This window comes from Erithacus rubecula, assembly GCF_903797595.1.
Source record: "Erithacus rubecula genome assembly, chromosome: 14".
Taxonomy (NCBI): Eukaryota; Metazoa; Chordata; class Aves; order Passeriformes; family Muscicapidae; genus Erithacus; species Erithacus rubecula.
The window spans coordinates 18,919,213-18,938,952 of NC_136666.1; the positions used below are offsets into that span (position 1 = coordinate 18,919,213).

Below are 19,740 nucleotides of genomic sequence, written 5' to 3' on the forward strand. Positions count from 1 at the left end.
CCGGACAAATCCCACAAAAATTCGCACTGGGAAACACAAAAATCCCCACAAAACACATGAAAAATGGGACCAAAGTCCTAAAATTACACTAAAACTCCCAAAATGGTCCCAAAACCCAGCCAAGTTCTAGGAATTTCTGAGGAAAAAGGCTGGGAGAAAAATCAGGTGAAAATCTCATGTTGAATGGCCAAAACCCCCCAAAAATCATATTAAACATGGCCATGAAAGTCCTGAAATCTGCATTAAAGCACTCCAGGTGCTGAGTTCCCTCTCCTGCCCTGGGTGGGTGGGTGAGTTCTGGGCTGGGCTGGCTCTGGGCTCCCCACAGCTCCCACCTGTCCCTGTCCCTGTCCCTGCAGGAACGAGGTGACCAAGATGAAATTTGAAGGGAAGACTTTCTACCTGTATGTGAGCCAGAAGGAGGTGAGTGCTTCCCTTTCTTGTGGCACACCTTGGGCATGGCACAGCAGCACCTGGGCATGGCATCACCTGGGCACAGCATCACCTGGGCATGGCATCACCTGGGCATGGCACAGCATCACCTGGGCACGGCATCACCTGGGCACAGCATCGCCTGGGCACAGCATCACCTGGGCACAGCATCACCTTGGGCACAGCATCACCCTGGGCATAGCATCACCTGGGCATGGCACAGCATCACCTGGGCACAGCATCGCCTGGGCACAGCATCACCTGGGCACAGCATCACCTTGGGCACAGCATCACCTGGGCATGGCACAGCATCACCTGGGCATAGCATCACCTGGGCATGGCACAGCATCACCCTGGGCACAGCATCACCTGAGCACAGCATCACCTTGGGCATGGCACCAGTTTTGGGGTCACTCCCTGCTCCTGCTGCTGCCCAGAGCTGGCCCTGCACCCCCCAGCCCCAGGCACAGCTCCTGGCCATGCCCTCCCTCAGGATCAATCCCTTTTTCATTTCCATCACCCCTCCCAGGCAGCCAGCACAGCTCTGGCTGCAGTTGGTTCCCAGCAGGATTTTTTCTGTGTTTCTGGCTGTTCCCAAAGGCTGAGCAGAGTGGGAGCACCTGCCCATCCCTGCAGGCTGACCCTGGTCCCAAACAGCTCCAGAGCAGGATCTGGCAGTGCCAGAGCCACTCCAGCTCTGCTGCTCCCTCCTGTCTGTGGGATGAGCCCCCTGCCCTCCCCTGACTCCCTGGCTGTCTCCTTTAGGAGAAGAAAATTGTTCTCACCTACTTTGCCCCGACGCCAGAAGCCTGCAAGCACCTCTGGAAGTGTGGGATAGAGAACCAGGCATTCTACAAGTGAGTGCTGCTTTCAGGGGTCCTGCAGCCCCCTGGGTCAGTGCCCAGCCCTGGGGTTGGTCACTGGCAGAGCCACCAGCCCCCAAAACCACCAGTGCCCCTGGATGGGGTCTCTGCCCTCCTTCCCCAGCCCCCCTGTGCTCATCCCTCCATCGGGAAGTCATAACTGGTTGTTTGGGATGAGTCCTGGGATGCCAAGCTGCACCATCCTGCCCATGCCACACTCACCCAGCCCCTGTGGGCTTTGTAACGAGTTTTATTTTAATCAGCCAGGCAGGGCATGGGCTGCATTCCCACGGGGAGCTCTGCAATCAGCAGCTGCAATCAGCAGGTTTCACTCTCATTAAGGAACACAGAGTGGAATTGCAGTGTTGCTTTTCCAGTCTCTCTGTGATTAGTGGTTGGCAGTGAGTCCCCATGGTTGTGCACCCCTGGTGGGCCCAGCCTGTCCCCTCAATTCCCAGGCCATGGGGGGATTTCAAGGGGTCAGTGCCTGCTCTGGGGTCCCTGGCCCTGGCAGGAGCAGTGGCCAAGCCCCTGCAGAGCCCCTGGGGCAGGGGCTGGGCTGGGCTGGGGACAGTGCCACCAGCATTCTCTCCTGGTGACATTGCCACCCCCAGGGCTCTGTCCTTTCTCCCAGTGACACTGTCACCCCCAGGGCTCTGTCCTCTCTCCCGGTGGCACTGTCACCCCCAGGGCTCTGTCCTCTCTCCTGGTGGCATTGCCACCCCCAGGGCTCAGTGCTGTCCCCTGGCACTCCAGTGCCAGCCCAGCAGGGCAGGGCTCACAGCTGCTGCTGCTGTTGCAGGTTGGAGAAGTCGAGCCAGGTGCGGACGGTGTCCAGCAGCAACCTGTTCTTCAAGGGCAGCCGCTTCCGCTACAGGTGAGCTGGGGGGGCTGGGGCTGTCACTGTCACTGTGTGAGCTCTGGGGCTGTCACTGTCCCTGAGAGCCGTGGGGGTATCACTGGGAGCTCTGGGTGTGTGACTGTCACTGTGTGAGCTCTGGGGGTGTCACTGTGTCACTGGGAGCCGTGCGGGTGTCACTGGGAGTGCTGGATGTGTCATTGTGAACTCTGGGTGTGTCACTGTGTCACTGTGCATGTGTCACTGTGTCAGTGTGTGAGCTCTGGGTGTGTCACTGTCATTGTGTGAGGCCTGGGTGTGTCACTCTTTGAGCTCTGGGTGTGTCCCTGTGTCACTCTGAGCCCCGGGTGTGTCCCTGTGTCACTCTTTGAGCCCCGGGTGTGTCCCTGTGTCACTCTTTGAGTCCCGGGTGTGTCCCTGTGTCAGTCTGAGCTCTGGGTGCGTCTCTGTGTCACTCTTTGAGCCCCTGGTGTGTCTCTGTGTCACTCTGAGCCCCGGGCGTGTCCCTGTGTCACTGTGAGTCCTGGGTGTGTCCGTGTGTCAGTCTGAGCTCTGGGTGTGTCACTGTGGGTGTGTCCCTGTGTCACTCTGAGCTCTGGGTGTGTCACTGTGTCATTGTGTGAGCTCTGGGTGTGTCCCTGTGTCAGTCTGAGCTCTGGGTGTGTCACTGTGGGTGTGTCCCTGTGTCACTGTGAGTCCCGGGTGTGTCCCTGTGTCATTCTTTGAGCCCCGGGTGTGTCCCTGTGTCACTCTTTGAGCCCCGGGTGTGTCCCTGTGTCAGTCTGAGCTCTGGGTGTGTCTCTGTGTCACTCTGAGCCCCTGGTGTGTCCCTGTGTCACTGCGAGCCCCGGGTGTGTCCCTGTGTCACTGTGAGCTCTCAGTGTGTCCCTGTGTCACTCTTTGAGCCCCTGGTGTGTCTCTGTGTCACTGTGAGCTCTCAGTGTGTCCCTGTGTCACTCTTTGAGCCCCTGGTGTGTCTCTGTGTCACTGTGAGCTCTCAGTGTGTCCCTGTGTCACTCTTTGAGCCCCTGGTGTGTCTCTGTGTCACTCTGAGCCCCGGGCGTGTCCCTGTGTCACTGTGAGTCCTGGGTGTGTCCGTGTGTCAGTCTGAGCTCTGGGTGTGTCACTGTGGGTGTGTCCCTGTGTCACTGTGAGTCCTGGGTGTGTCCCTGTGTCACTGTGAGCTCCCAGTGTGTCCCTCTCGCCCTCACCTGTGCTCTCTGCCCCCTGCAGTGGCCGTGTGGCCAAGGAGGTGATGGAGTCCAGCGCCAAGATCAAGAGGGAGCCGCCCGAGATTCACCGGTGAGAGGGGCGGGGGCTGCAGGGGGGGTATGACAAGGGCACTGCCGTGTCCCTGCAGCACTGACCCTGTCCCTGTCCTGTCCCCCTGTCCCGTGCCAGGGCCGGGCTGGTGCCCAGCCGCAGCTGCCCGTCCATCACACACGGCCCCCGGCTGAGCAGCGTCCCCCGCACCCGGCGGAGAGCCGTGCACATCTCCATCATGGAAGGTGGGAATGGCACGGGAATGGGGCAGGGGGCAGGGAATGGGCATGGGGAATGGGGCACAGGGAACAGGGAATGGGCACGGGGCAGGGGGAATGGGGCAGGGGCACAAGGAAGGGGCACAGGGAATGGGCACAGGGAATGGGGCAGGGGGCAGAAACATGCACACCTGAGTACAAACACACACAGGTACACACAGACACACACACCTGAGCATGTACACACACATGTACACACACACCTGAGTACAAACACACACAGGTACACACAGACACACACACCTGAGCATGTACACACACACCTGTGCACAGACAGGGGCATGGGCACACAGACACAGGTACACACTGATACAGGTACAGACACACACACAGACACCTGTGCACATACAGACACAGACACAAGTACATAGGTACACACACACACATTTGCACACACACACATTTGCACACACACACATTTGTACACACACATGCACACACACAGAGATATACAAACACACACACACCTGTGCACACACACAGATACAGGTATACAAATACACACACACACACACCTGTGCACACACACAGATACAGGTATACAAACACACACACACATACACCTGTGCACACACACACAGGTACAGGTATACAAACACACACACTGACACACACACACACACATTTGTACACACACATGCACACACACAGATACAGGTATAGAAACACACACACACACACACACTCACACATACACACACTCACACACTCACATACACACACACACACTCACATACACACACACTCACACACACACACACTCACACTCACACATACACTCACACACACTCACACTCACACACTCACACACACACACACACTCACACATACACTCACACACACACACACACACACACACTCACACTCACACTCACACAGGTACACTCACACACACACTCACACACACACACACACACACTCACACTCACACACACACACACACTCACACACACACACTCACACACTCACACACTCACACACACACACTCACACTCACACATACACACACACACACACTCACACACTCACACACTCACACTCACACACACACACACTCACACACACACACTCACACTCACACACACACACACACACACACACACACACACACACACACACACTCACACACTCACACACACACACTCACACACTCACACACACACACTCACACTCACACACACACACACACTCACACACACACACACACACACACACACACACTCACACTCACACACACACTCACACTCACACACACTCACACTCACACACACACACACACTCACACACACACACTCACACACACGCACACACACTCACACACTCACACACTCACACACTCACACACACACACTCACACTCACACACTCACACACACACTCACACACACACACACTCACACTCACACACACACTCACACACACACTCACACTCACACACACTCACACACACACACACACACACTCACACACTCACACACACACTCACACTCACACACTCACACTCACACACACACACACACTCACACACACACACACACTCACACTCACACACACACACACACTCACACACACACTCACACACACTCACACTCACACACACACACACGCCCAGCTGAGGCCCTGTCCCCAGAAATCTGCTGTTTCCAGCTGCAGAGGGGAGGCTGCTCCTGCCCCTGCTGGGGCTGTGTCATCAGGATGCTCTGGGGAGAAGATCTGGCAAAAGGCACAACTCTGGCAGCAGCTGTGGAGGTCCCCTCAGGGCTGGGGACGTGCTGGGGGCGGTGGCTGTGTCACCTGCTGGTGACAGCAGTGTCCCTCTCGCTGTGCCACGGCTGTTCCCTGCCCCTGCAGGTCCCATCCTGGTCCTGGTCCCGGAATGGGGCAGGGACAGGGACTGCCTGCCCCGAGGGGTGGGATTTAATCCCACCACGGGATCCCAGGGCTGGTGGCTGTGCCAGGTTTGGGGACGGCAGCAGACAGGTCACCTCTGTCACCCAGTTAGCTGTGACAGTGTGTCCCCCACATGCTGCTGGGAAGCAGCCAGAGCATGAAATCACCTCCCAGCATAAATCACCCCCAGCTGGCACCACCCCTTTGCTTTCCCTGGCTCTCACTTTGCTCGCTCCCGTGGGAACGAGGTGCCCAGAATAGCTGTGCCCGCAGGGCGGGTGGCAGTGCCCCAGGGCTGTGCCGTGCCCGGTGCCACCATGGTGAAGTGCCTGGTGAGGATCAGAACCAGGGTCAGCGTGCACCTGTGGCTGATCAACCACTGCTGCCGGGGGGTGCGGGTGCGGGTGCTGGCGCTGGGGCCGCGCCTGCTGTCCCGGGCCCTGGGCATCCTGCCCCTGCTGCCAGCCGGCCACCCCGGGGACACACCTGAGACAGGTAACGCTGCGCCCGGCTGGGGGGCTGGGCTGCTCCCAGGGCTCCCCTCGGACCGTGGCACCCTGGGCAGCTGGGGTGCAGCAATGGGAAATGCAGCAATGAGGGTGCAGCAATGGGAAATGCAGCAATGTGGGTGCAGGAATGGGAAATGCAGGAATGTGGGATGCAGGAATGCAGGATATGCATGCCAGGGAGTGAGCTGCGGTCTCTGAGCTGGCTGGACTCCAGGTTGGTATTAGCACAGGGCAGCTCTGGTTTTGGGGCTGGACTCCAGTTCCCAGGGTTTTCTCTGTTCTGCTGTCAGTCCTGTGGAAGCAGGCAGCAGGAGGGTTGGGGTCTGGGGGCAGCGCTGCTGTCACTGGTGATGAGCAGTGGCACCCCCTCGGTGGCTGTCCCCGTGCTGGGACACAGTGGGTGCCGTGGGGAGCGTTCCCAAGGGAGGGGAGGGTGCAGAGCTGGCAGGGTGAGGGTGAGTTCCCTCCTCACAGCCCCAGCACTCACACTGCACCGGGCTGAGCTGGAGGCATCCGGCCCCAGGAGGCTGCAAATCCCCAGGAATGCACGGGATGAGCTCGGGATGAGCTCGGGGTGCTGCCCTTGCCCCTGGGGCAGCCAGGACAGGAGGTGTCAGTGTGTCAGGGTGCTTTAGGGCACTCTGCTCTTCCCCTGGCCAGCCCTGTCCCTCTCCAGCACCCTGGGGACCAGCAGGTCCCCACAGTGACCTTCAGACACCCTCCCTGCAATGGCAGAGCTCCCGTCCCCTCACCCCCTGCCAGAACTACCTGGAACAGCTCCCATACGTGTGTGGTTTGTTGGAACTTGGGGATTTGGAGATGTTGGTAGGGGCAGAGTTCCTTGGCACAAAGGTCCAAAGCTCAGCCTGGGGCTGGCAGCTGGCACAGGGGCTGGCACACAGCTCCTGCCACGGCTCCTGCTCGCGTCTGAGCCAGGACACACGGTTGGTTTGTGTGAGCTCAGAGCAGCCTGTGCTGCAGGGGCTCCTGCACGTAATGGGGACATGTCCCCCCACGTGTCTGGGGACAGCCACCCCTGCCAGACTGGCACAACCCTCTCTCTGTGCACCTCCCAGCCGGGGTTATCTCTGCCACCCATCCCTGCGCTCCCCAGGGGCCCCAAGCACTGCGGGCAGCTGCCAGGGGCACTGGCACCAGGGACACTGGCATTGGCACCAGGGACACTCTCACCAGGGGCACTGTCACTGTCACCAGGGACACTGGCACTCATCAGGGGCACTCTCACTCACTATCAGCACTGTCACTCTCACCAGCGGCACTGTCACTCACCAGTGGCACTGTCACTCTCACCAGCAGCACTGTCACTGTCCCCAGGGGCACTGTCACTGTCACCAGTGGCACTGTCACTGTCCCCAGGGGCACTGTCACTGTCCCCGGGGGCAGCCACACCCGCTGCTGTGTGTGCCAGCTGTGGACGAGCCCGGGCCCTGTCGCGGTGCCGGTGACAAGCCAGGCGGGTGTGGCAGTGCCAGGGGGTGAAGGGGCTGCAGCCCCCAAGCACTGACAAGCAGAGCAGCAGCAGCGGGGCCGGGCAGCGCGGGAGGCTCCTGCCCGTACAGACAGACCCCTCTGACCCTGCCCTTGTCCCCCCGTGTCCCCAGGCCTGGAGTCCCTGCGGGACAGCGCGCACTCCACCCCGGTGCGCTCGGCTTCCCACGGCGACGCGCTGGCGGGCCCCGGGCGCGGCCGCGCCGACAGCAGCGAGCGGGTGGCGGTGATCGCCGACGAGAGCTACAGCCCCGCCGACAGCGTGCTGCCCACGCCCGTGGCCGAGCACAGCCTGGAGCTGATGCTGCTGTCGCGACAGGCCAACGGCGCGCCCTGCAGCATCGAGGAGGAGAAGGAGTCGGAGGCGGGCACGCCGGCCGAGGCGGAGGGCGAGCTGCGGGCGCTGTGCCCGGGCGCCGCCGGCCTGGGGCCGCCGCACGCCCAGCAGGTGAATAAGTTTCTTTTAAGTGTCCTCCGTTTGCTCCTTGTGACAGTTGGACTCCTGTTTGTTTTGCTCCTCCTCCTGATCGTCCTTACCGAGTCCGACCTTGACACTGCCTTTTTCCGTGATATCCGCCAGACCCCAGAGTTCGAGCAGTTCCATTACCAATACTTTTGTCCCCTCAGGCGATGGTTTGCCTGCAAGCTCCGCGCCGTGGTAAGCCTGCTCATTGACACCTGAAGGCAGGAGGCGGCACGGGGGGCCAGGAGCTGCCGCGGGACCCCCGGTGACCCCCCCCCGAGCCAGAGCCCGGCCGGCCGGGGAGGCGGCTGTCCGGGAGGAAGAGGAGGGTGGGCGCAGCCCCCTCCTCCCCGTGGCCACCCCCGGAGCCCGCACGCCGCCTCCCGTCCCGTCCCGGCCCGACCCGCACAGCCCGGGAGGCACCGAGCGCAGGGGAGTTCACCGAGCCCCCCGAGCTTTAGCACTGGTGCTGCCGAGGTGGAATTTAACACTCGTGCGCTCTTTGGGTATCGATCCGCACTGTGCCCGCCGCCCCCGCCCTCCCCGCTCGGCGCAGCTCCTCCCAGGTGACACCAGGTGACACGGGACACCCCGCTGCCCCGCCCTGCCGCCGACTCGGCCCTTCGCCGCTTTTTTAAGCCTTGAAGCATCGCTGCAGGGAGTGTGGAAGCCAGGGACGTGCAGCTGCAGTGACTGTGTCAGATTTACTGGGATGACCTCCACCCTCCGCCAGTTGTACCTGTTTTGTAAAAAAAACCAAGCAAAAAGAAAAAAAAAAAAAAAAAAAAAAACCAACAAAAGAGACATTTCAAGGTCTATTTTAACAAGGAAATGCTATTTTGTTATCAAATCGAATCCAGTCTTTTTTTACTTTCGGATGGGGTGAGCGTGGGTGCCGGGAGCGATGCTGGGAGTGAACGCCGGGAGCCCAACAGCAGCCGGGCTTGGGACACAGAAGGAGCTCTGGTTTGGGACTCCTGCCAAGAGGACACAAGTTCAGAAGCAGGTGACACTGAAGAAGCCAAGGGACACCTTTACCTTCGAGTGCAAGTCAATAAACCCAGCTCATGGGTGGCGACCCCGGGACTGTTGGTCACCTGGAGCAGCAGCCCATCCACAGGGAGCAATAACAGCCAGTTCTGGTCAGCTTGGGGTGACAGGTTGGACATATCCAAAAAAAAAAAAAAAAAAAAAAAGGTAAAAAAAACAGTTGAGCAAGTTTAATTTCATCTCAGGGAGAGATTTTTCTGTAAGCTGGGGCCATAACTGCAGTTTTACAAAGCCTGATGTCTGCGTTGTGTTTGAGCATCCAGCACCCAGGGGACGTGGGGCACACGGGCTCCATGTCACTGCAATAAGGGGAGAGGTCATGGGGGGCACAGCCCCCTGCCCAGGCCATGGCCCAGCACAGCACAGGCCTGAGGAGGGGCTGGGGTCCAGCCCTGGCTCCAGAGCAAGGCAGGAACCCCGGGAGGGATCCAGGAACCTCCTGGGAAACATCCAGGAGCCCCCTGGAAAGATCCAGGAACCCCCTGGAAAGATCCAGGAATCTCCCAGAAAGGATCCAGGAACCTCCTGGGAAGGATCCAGGAATCTCCTGGGAAAGATTCAGGAACCCCTCTGGGGAAGAATCCAGTAATTTCCCCAGGAAGGCTCCAGGAATTTCCCCGGGAAGGCTCCAGGAGGTGGAGGGGCGATTTTTTTACATGGTAATCCTGTTTTATGCAACATAGCAAAAGTAACTCTTAGTGTAGTGTTCCTACCTCAGCCCATAGCGCTGATGTTTCTATGCAGCTGTGCTCCTCCCGACGCTGTGTTTTACCCTGGGTAACGCTGCAGTGTCGTCCTTCCTCCTCCTCCTCCTCCTCTCCTGGTGCAATGTCGTGTGTGGTGTGGCCCTGCCCCTGCTTTCCTGGGCTGAGCTCTGTGCCTCACCTCTGCCCTTGTCACCCAGCGTCTTTCTGCAGAGCCACAGTTGGTGATTTCTGTCTGTCCCACACCCTGCCCTGTGTTTCAGCCCTGTTAGTTTCACCCGTGTTTCTATCAAAATGTTGTTTCCATAGGTTCTGAGATCAGAAACCCATGAATCTCGTCCTAGCATACTGCATCTTTCAGCAGTAGACAGTAAAATACCTGAAAATGTGAATTTCTTAGTTTTCATAAAGAAAACCTAGAGATTAACCTTTCATGTGCCAAATACTGTTACATCTTTTTTTCCTTCAAAATGTACCTTTTTCTACATATCCAATACCTTAGTTAGCATAAAATCATTGGTGCCATGAAAAGTATTTTTAAATTTAAATAAATATTTAAATATCATGAAAAGGAAGAGTCGGGATGAGCTTTGTTGATTCTGATTTTTCTTTACTCAAATGAAAACAGCTCAAATGTAAGAAATCTGATCTTGTAGCAGTTTCTCACTGGAGAGTTCCAGAGCTGCAGGTGAGTCCCGGCCCATCTCTGCACTCCAGGAGCAGTTTTACAAATACACCTGGGAGATCTGGGCCCCTCAACACAAGGAAGGCACCGAGGGGCTGGGGGGCTCAAGAACCACTTCTATTCCTACGGAAGACACAGGCAGCGAAGCCAAAGGTAGCTTAAACAATTTATTTTAAGACCTTCAAAGTACATTTCTGTCCTGAGAAACAACAGCCAGCTTGGGAACTGCTCCAAGTGGAATTAGGTCAATGCAGACAGGTAGCAAATGAAGAGCTAAGGTCCATCCATCTGCTTGAAGACGTGGAGGCGGCCGCTGGAGTTGCCCCCCACCAGGATGTTCTGGCTGGGGTGCACCACGTTGATGGAGCACACCGAGGTCAGGTGCTCCCCCAGGTGGGAGTGCAGCAGGGTGCCAGTGTCCTGGAACACCTGGATCTGCCTGGGCTGGGCCATGCTGCCCACCAGGAAGCAGTGCTCCTGCTTGGGGTCCCAGACGGCCCTGAAGCGGCTCAGCCAGCGGCCGGTGTTGTTGTTGTGTCTGCGAGGCAGGAGGAACATGCAAGTTCTCATTTATGCCCCATCTGCTCCCCTGCCTTCTAAACCTTCAGCACTCCCACTGCAGTGCACCCCTGTCCTGGGATGGGACAACACCAGAATGGGCTGGCTTGGGAGACCTTAGAGACCAGCCAGTGCCACCCTGTGCCAGGGCAGGGACACCCCCACTGTCCCATTGCTCCAGCCCCAGTGTCCAGCCTGGCCTGGGGCACTGCCAGGGCTCCAGGGGCACCTGTGCCAGGGCTGCCCACCCTGCCAGGGAACAATTCCTGCCCAGTATCCCATCCAGCCCTGCCCTCTGGCAGTGGGAGCCATTCCTGTGTCCAGGGGAGCAGCCCTGGCCCAGGTGTGCTGTCCTGTCCTTACCTGATGGAGCTGAGCAGTGTGACCGTGGGTGACAAGGACGTGGTGTCGTAGACCCTGGGCACAGAACAGATGAACATTACCACCACCAAGCTGTGCCCTCCCCTCACCCAGAGCACCAGCTCCAGGGCCAGGAGTGCACAGACAGCAGCCTGGCACAGCAGCCCCAGTTGGAACCACAGCACTGAGCTGCATCTGCTCCCAGCTGAAGCGCAGCCCAGCCTGGCTGCCAGCTCTGCTGCAGGGGCTGCACCCCACCTGCTCCTCCACCCCATCAACCTGGGGGACACAAAAACTGCCCTGATTTGCTGTGGCATCAGGTAATTACCTCAATTACACTCACGGAGTAACCAGGAGAAAAAGCACCTCTAACACAAGCAACTCACAGCAGCTTCCCTGATGAAAAGGTAGGCTATTCACAGAAGAGCTGCTATCATGATTATTGCAAGTACCAGCTAGAAATAAATTCAGTTTCTGAGCATTTTGTGTTTGTGCTCAGCAGGCAGGTTTTGGCTGGCTGTTTTTGTGGGTTTTGGTTTTGTTTGTTTTTAGAAGATTAACAGCACCTGTATAATTTTACTGTTAAATATCCTGAGGCAAAATGAGAACTAGAAAAAAAAAACAAACCAACCCAAAAAATCATTAAAAACTACATAGAAAATGTTAGTGCAAGTAAATCTTTATCATTTTTTTTAAGTGATAAAAGACAGAAGATTCTCAATATGGGTCCATGTGGAATAATAATAACTATAATAATCACAAACTGCCCCATCAGTATTGTCCATAGGGATTCTTCCTTACCTCAGCTTGTCATCAGCACACACTGTGACCACCCTGCTCCCAGTGACAGGTGAGAAATAGGCTGAGGCCACACTTTTGGTGTGTCCTGGCAGAGAGCTCAGGGGCTTGTTCCCCTTGGCCTTCAGGTACCGAACATCAAACACACAAACATCCCTGCAAGAGCACCACAGGCACTTCAGCAATTATCCTGCACCACCAAAGAGCTCCAGAGCACAGCAGCTGTGTGGGAGCTGCTCCAGAGCTGCAATATCCACTCAAATGGTGGCTCTGAGAGACTTTGGGAGCACCAGAACCACCCCAACCAGCCCTCCATAAGTCCTTCTGTGCCAAAGCCCACCAGGGCCCATCTGTCCCCATCTGGTTTGGGAAATCAAACCACATCCCACCTTAAATCCTGCTAAGCACTGGAAACTCGTTTTGTAAAAGGACTGAGACAGCTTTGACTGTAAGTGGAGGCTGAGAAACTCCTCAGGCCCAGCTGGCCCAGCACAGAGAGCCCTGGGCAAGCAAGCAGCTCCACGTGGGTTACATACACAGAGCCAGCAGCCAGGAAATAGTGTCTGTTGACGGGGTGCACGTGCACTGTGCGTGTCCTCTTGAAGCCAATGTCTGCAGAGAGCTCTGGGGACACCCCCGGGGTCCGTCTGTCCACCACAGCCACGGCTCCACCCCACCGACTCACGATGGCACTGCAGGCATTCTCCTCCAGGAAGTCAAAGCAGGAGAGGTCTTCCTCACTCCTGCAGATCTGAGCCCAGGCAAGGTTAAATGTCACCAGAACTGAAGGAAACAGCCACTTGTTCAGCACCCAAACACTCCCCAGGCTGTGGGTTTCATCCTTTCCCTCTTTAGTTCAGTAAAAACCATGCAGCCCATGTGACAGCCTCACCCAGCCACAGGTAACCCTTCTGTGGGACAGGGATGCTTCCCACAGAGGAAATAACTGGGAGATAATTAACTACCCAAACCAGAGCAGCAGCAGCACACTCCAGATTCCCTGCTGGAGCTCCTACAAGGCACTGCCACCTCTGTATTGCAGCAATCAAAGGGCTCTTGGCCTTGAGCACACACTGAGTGAAGATCAAGAATCTCTCCCTTCTCCAGCCTCCAGAAACTTTTAATCATGTGCAGAAATGTAAACTTGGAAACTGGGAGAACCCAGGCTGCCACTGGGTTTTGGTGAGTAGGAAACATCTCCCAGTTTATGTGATGTTAATTAAAGACTGACTGACACATCCTTGTGGAAACAGAACCTGAACTTCCTCGTTAACAAAACAACCAAATAAAGACTTGGCACAGCAGAATAAACCCTCCCAGCAGGCTCACCTCGTCGATAACAGCCCTGGTGACATCGGCACAGCGCAGGGTGTCACTGCCCAGGGACAGCAGCTGGGCAGGGTTGCAGGGGGAGAAGTGCATGCAGCTGACCTGGAGGCTGTGGGGGATGAAGGTGTGGGCTCCCTCCTCAGAGCTGCAGCCCTGCAAAAGATCCCCCAGACACTGATCACACAGCTATTCCTGCTAATGGCCACAGCTCCTCAAGCCAAACCCCTGCTACTGCAGTGTTTATTGGAGGGTAGGGGTGCTGGGGCAGAGGAGACAACAGCACAGGTAATAGGGACAGTGAGGCTGTTTCTGGTCCCTAATTATGCAAAGCTGCAATTAGTGCCACTGCAGCTACCTGCTTGTTTTCACCCACACAGCTGGATTCTGCTACCACATCAAAATATGGACACTCTGGGATACCGAGAGCTCAGGCTCAACTACTGACCCAAACTGCATGAAAGCTGCATCTTCTATATCTTCTCTTCTAAATTTTGCATCATTTTGTTATTTTAAAAGAAACTGAACAGGTCATTTTGGAGCAAGTTCTACTTCACCCCACAAAGATGACTCTGCTCTCAAACTTCAGAAGAAAGCATGGGAGAGCAAAAGGGGAAGTCTTTCTGGCAGCTCTAAATTTGACAATCACTCTTGACAACCACCAGGTATTGTCCCTATGAATGGAAAAAACCTGAAACACTCGAATGAGCCTGACAAACTGCAGCTGTCCTGAAGCACACACCTGTCCAGGTGAGGAGCACACCAAGCACTCACCACATTCCAGAGGCCAACGTGCCCCAGCTTGTCTCCAGCTGCCACAAGGATGGTGCTTTGGGAAGGGTGGATGGCCATGGAGCACACCCGGGACTTCACCACCTTCCTGACGTTCTCCTCGCTCAGCACCATGCTGCTCAGGCTCTCCTGGTACCTGCAAAACCAAAAGCAACACCTTCACCAAAATGTTCAGAAGGGAAGGAAGGGGAGCCAGACAACCCCAGCTGTGGCTGCTGTTTTCACATTACCTCTTTATGTCAGGTTTGCCCCAGTCAGCGTGGTCTGTGTTCACCTACAGACAGAAAGGAGATGTTTAATCAAAATCAGAGCCCGTTATCCACATTATCCACGAATAACTAATTAAGCTAATAATACCTCACTTATCCTCATCCACGTGCTCAGTAAGGTCTCTGTCCATTTACTGTTGTCTGCCTGATCCTCTGGAATCATGGGCAAAGGTCCAGTTGGAACCTGGGGCTGGGAGGACATTGGCAATCTTTGTAACTCAAACCAACCAAAACCACAAACAAGGTGAGTTGGTACTTTCCCCACAGCAGACGTTCTGAGAACACGCCTACAACAGGACAGGAAATAAGCAGTAAAAACAGAAGGTGGTATCATAACCTTCTTAAAAAGATCAAGAGAATTTCACTGGCAGCACAGACAAACTGCCTCCCTGGGTTTCTTCCTCTCCTGAGACTCCAGCAAGACCTTTATTACAGATTCCAAATTATTCTACAGCTTAAATTCTCAGCTCTCAGAACAACATACCTTTTACTTGTTGTTCCATCACTGCTTCAAAGAGATGGTAAATATTACCCAGGAAAATAAAACCAGTTGAGAAGTTACAGTGAAATAAAATCCTGACTAATAAACCTTTGGATTTAAGGCTGTTGATGTGGGATGTGTGACCTCGAGACCCTTCTGTGGATCCCCAAGTGCACCATGGCATCAGCCTGGCGCACAGAGCACTGCCTGGCTCGTGGTGAGGCTTGGGGGGACAGAACTGCCCCTTCCTCACTGTCCCTGTGTCCCAAACGCCACCGCCCCCCAGCAGCGGTGTCAGAAAGCCGCTGTGGCTCCCCCGCATCTCACATATTCCTCTGGCGCTGAGCGGGAGAGCGACTCCGGCAGGGGAAGGTCCAGCGGCTCCACCCTGAGCAGGCGCATGGAGCGGCGCCGGGCCGGCTCCTCCTCCGCATTCCTGGGCTTGGCTCTGCAACACGAGAAGCCTCAGCCCGAGCAGAGTCCCGGTGACAGCCCCGGGCAGGGACACACAGCCCCAGGATGGACACACAGCCATGGGCACGGACACACAGCCCCAGGATGGACACACAGCCCCAGGATGGACACACAGCCCCGGGGCACGGACACACAGCCCAGGGCACAGACACACAGCCCCAGGGCAGGGACACACAGCCCCAGGATGGACACACAGCCCCAGGGCAGGGACACACAGCCCCTGGGCACGGACACACAGCCATGGGCACGGACACACAGCCATGGGCACAGACACACAGCCCCAGGGCACAGACACACAGCCCCAGGGCAGGGACACACAGCCATGGGCACGGACACACAGCCCCAGGGCACGGACACACATCCCCGGGGCACGGACACACAGCCCCAGGGCACGGACACACAGCCCCGGGCACGGACACACAGCCCCAGGATGGACACACAGCCCCTGGGCAGGGACACACAGCCCCAGGATGGACACACAGCCCCAGGATGGACACACAGCCCCAGGGCAGAGACACACAGCCCCAGGATGGACACACAGCCCCAGGGCAGAGACACACAGCCCCAGGATGGACACACAGCCCCAGGATGGACACACAGCCCCAGGGCAGGGACACACAGCCCCAGGGCAGGGACACACAGCCCCAGGGCACGGACACACAGCCCCAGGGCACGGACACACAGCCCCAGGATGGACACACAGCCCCAGGATGGACACACAGCCCCAGGGCACAGACTAACACAGCCCCAGGATGGACACACAGCCCCAGGATGGACACACAGCCCCAGGGCACAGACTAACACAGCCCCTCCTGGCCCTGCAGGAGCAATGGGCTGTCCGTGACAGTGAGGAACAAAGCCACAAGCGCTTCACAAAGCACACACAGATTTACCCCCTCTGTTTTCCCCACCCTGCTGCTTCCCCTCATTCATTATCCACCCAGCCACTCACACATTTACTCTCTGTTTGGGCTTCAGCTCATTTTCTGCTCAGCCTGGCACTGTACTGACAAGGCCATTGTCTTCTCCCCTATACTCACTGGTTACCCTCTCCCTTGCACCTTGGCCACACCCCCTCTTCTTTCCCCCCAGCATTTGTTTTCATCCCACAATGAAGAAACAAGGATATAAATCTCACCTACTGTCATTGCACCTTTTAGTGATATGAGATCGCCTTTTAGTTGTAAGTTGGTTAAGCCTTGCAGCTGACTTAAAGAGAAAAAAGAGATTGATTATAGATAATGAGCATAAAGAATTAACCTGTATAAAATGCAATTATCTCAAGGCACCAAAAAACTTACTGCATTTATAATAAGAATTTTGGTGCTATTTAGACTCTATACAAACCTCATGCAGCTTTAGAGCAGCGAAGAATTTAGCATTTTCTGTAATGTTCTTCAGTCTTTTCCTTTCATAGGCTGACAGCTGGGAGTGTCCATCCTGCAGAAAGAAAAGCCAGTCACTCTCCATCATGCAGTTACACGGGTGCAAGACAGGTACCAGGCTCAGGCAAGCGAGTCTCTAAACTGATTATTTCAAAGTGGTTTGTGGTTTGATGTATTTGTAACAAATATAAGACTATAGAAATTGTGGTGGTGATGTACCAACACCAAAGTTTGTCCACACAGGTCCAGCTTGCTTTAGAAAACTTACTCTGGGACTAATTCTATAAAGAGAACTTTATAAAAAATTTTAATAATGAAAACAATATTTAAGAGACTCATAAATAACTTAAAACTTCAGTGAAAGGGTAAAATGAAGTGGGACACTGCCAGCCAGAGGTTAAAAAAGGGGGGAAAACCTACACACAGGAGAAAAGCACTTATAAGCTTTATTTCATAAAGATGACAACCGGGGGCCGGGTACTCACCGGCACCGCGTCTCCCCCGTCGCTGCCGTCGCTGTCCGCGTCCCACAGCCCGCCCTGGCCGCGGGCAGCCGAGCTGGGGCCGGGGGCCGTTCCGGGGCCGCTCTCGGGCTCCGGCCGCTGCCTCTTGCCGGCCGGGCCGCGCCGGCTCAGCAGCCGCTTCTGGGCCCGCGGCCAGGCCGCCACCGGCAGCGGCGTCAGCAGCACCCGCAGCTGCCGGCCCAGCCCCGGGGCAGCGCTCGGCCGGGGCTCGGCGGGGCCGGACCGGGGGAGCTCCACAGGGGGAGAACGGGGCTCGGCGGGGCCGGACCGGGGGAGCTCCTCAGGGGGAGAACGGGGCTCGGCGGGGCCTGGTGGGGAGAGCTCCACAGGGGGAGAACGGGGCTCGGCGGGGCCTGGTGGGGAGAGCTCCACAGGGGGAGAACGGAGCTCGGCCGGGCCAGACCGGGGGAGCTGCTCGGGGGGAGAACGGGGCTCGGCCGGGTCGGACAGGGGGAGCTCCTCCGGGGGAGAACGGGGCTCGGCGGGGCCTGGTGGGGGGAGCTCCACAGGGGGAGAACGGGGCTCGGCGGGGCCTGGTGGGGAGAGCTCCACAGGGGGAGAACGGGGCTCGGCGGGGCCTGGTGGGGAGAGCTCCACAGGGGAAGAACGGGGCTCGGCGGGGCCGGACCGGGGGAGCTGCTCGGGGGGAGAACGGGGCTCGGCGGGGCCTGATGGGGGAAGCACTTCAAGGGGAGAACGGAGCTCGGCGGGGCCGGACGAAGGGAACTCCTGAGAAGCAGAACGGGGCTCGGCGGGGCCTCCTGATGCGGGGAGCTCTTCAACAAGAGAACGGGGCTCGGCGGGGCCGGACCGGGGGAGCTCCTGCGGGGCAGAATGGGGTTCGGCGGGGCCTGACGGGGTGCACTCCTGAGGAGGAGAAGGGCGCTCAGCGGCGTCCGACGGGGGGCATTCCTGCAGGGGAGAACGGCCGTCAGCGGGACCCGCGGTGGGACCCCCCGGTACCGCCGGGCCCTGAAGCCTGCCCGCCCCGCTCCTCAGCTCCCCCGGTTTCTCCCCTCACAGCCCAGCTCCTCTCGGGTCCCCTCCCATCTCAGTCCCCGTCTCCCCGGACCTGCAGCTGCTGCCGGCTGTGCGGTGACGGCTCCTCGGGCTCCCGCGGCCCGGGCTGGGACAGCGCCATGGCGCGCGCGGGGCGGAGCGGCGCTTCCCGCGCGCACGGCGGGGCGGCCCGGGGGACCCGCCCTCAGCGCCGCCCGCCCGCCCGCCGCTCCGCCCGGCCCCGCGGGCTGCGACGGGGCCGAGAAATCCCGCCCGGAGCGGATGGGGCCCTGGCACAGCCCGCACAGAGCTGCTGCGGCTGCCCCTGGATCCCTGGCAGTGCCAAGGCTGGGCTGGACACCGGGGCTGGGAGCAGCCTGGGACAGTGGAAGGTGTCTGCCACGGCAGGAGGTGGAACGGGATCAGCTTTAGCTCCCTCCCAACCCCAAGCATGCCGACTCGTGGCCCAGAAACAGCAGGTGGAGTGCTCGGCTCCGGGCAAGGAGGGGAAGGAAAGGGCCGTGTGCGCTGCCCGGGGCTGCGGGCACAGTCCCGAGGGCACGGCCGGGAGGGCACGGCCGCCCCTCACAGCCCTGAGAGCACAGCCCGGCAGGCACAGCCCTGAGGCCATGGCCGCCCCTCACAGCCCTGAGAGCACAGTCACCCCTCACAGCCCTGAGAGCACAGTCACCCCTCACAGCCCTGAGGCCATGGCCGCCCCTCACAGCCCTGAGGCCATGGCCGTTCCTCACAGCTCTGAGGGCACAGTCACCCCTCACAGCCCTGAGGCCATGGCCGCCCCTCACAGCCCCGAGGCCATGGCCGCCCCTCACAGCCCCGAGGGCACAGTCACCCCTCACAGCCCCGAGGCCATGGCCGCCCCTCACAGCTCTGAGGGCACAGTCGCCCCTCACAGCCCTGAGGGCACGGCCGCCCCTCACAGCCCACAGCAGCACCGCCATGCTGTGGCGGACCAAAGGCAGCTCCTCTCCCTGTGCCATGGCACTGACAACATCACGGTTTGAAAAGAAAAAAACACCAACTGCAAAAAAGAAAAGCACACCCAGAGCAGGGTTAGGTACTCCCAGGATGTGGGGAGTCAAATGGGAAGGTTAAAACCATTCCTTACCTTTTTCCTTCCCACCCTGCCCTTTCCAGAGGAGCAGCCCAGCTCTGCAGCCAGGACAGGGGCAGGCACAGCTTTGGGGACAGCCCCAGCATGTCCCCGAGGGGCTGCAAAGCAGGATCACAGAGAGCAGTGTCACCAGCA

At 57.9% G+C, this 19,740-nt stretch overlaps 2 protein-coding genes across 2 annotated transcripts in view; one reads left to right on the forward strand and one right to left on the reverse strand.

Moving 5' to 3' along the window:
• FRMD5 (FERM domain containing 5) overlaps positions 1–8,401 on the forward strand; it is a 47,286-nt gene extending 38,885 nt beyond the window's left edge. The window contains exons 9-14 of the mRNA XM_079317592.1: positions 360–423; positions 1,198–1,289; positions 2,098–2,172; positions 3,388–3,456; positions 3,556–3,662; positions 7,716–8,401. Of these exons, the coding sequence (XP_079173718.1) occupies positions 360–423; positions 1,198–1,289; positions 2,098–2,172; positions 3,388–3,456; positions 3,556–3,662; positions 7,716–8,284 (976 nt within the window). The 3' untranslated portion in view covers positions 8,285–8,401. The remainder of the gene's footprint in view (positions 1–359; positions 424–1,197; positions 1,290–2,097; positions 2,173–3,387; positions 3,457–3,555; positions 3,663–7,715) is intronic.
• A 2,376-nt stretch (positions 8,402–10,777) lies between these two features.
• Positions 10,778–18,676, reverse strand: WDR76 (WD repeat domain 76; the record flags this gene model as incomplete). Its single annotated transcript, XM_079318062.1, has 13 exons — positions 18,544–18,676; positions 17,433–18,383; positions 16,910–17,002; positions 16,716–16,771; positions 15,416–15,536; positions 14,696–14,797; positions 14,569–14,612; positions 14,321–14,474; positions 13,550–13,702; positions 12,757–12,971; positions 12,224–12,376; positions 11,426–11,479; positions 10,778–11,042 (listed from the first exon to the last, which is right to left on the reverse strand). The coding sequence occupies exons 1-13, from the start codon at positions 18,610–18,612 to the stop codon at positions 10,778–10,780; spliced, it is 2,430 nt and encodes an 809-aa protein (XP_079174188.1). The 5' UTR covers positions 18,613–18,676.
• Between the last annotated feature and the right edge of the window lie 1,064 nt (positions 18,677–19,740).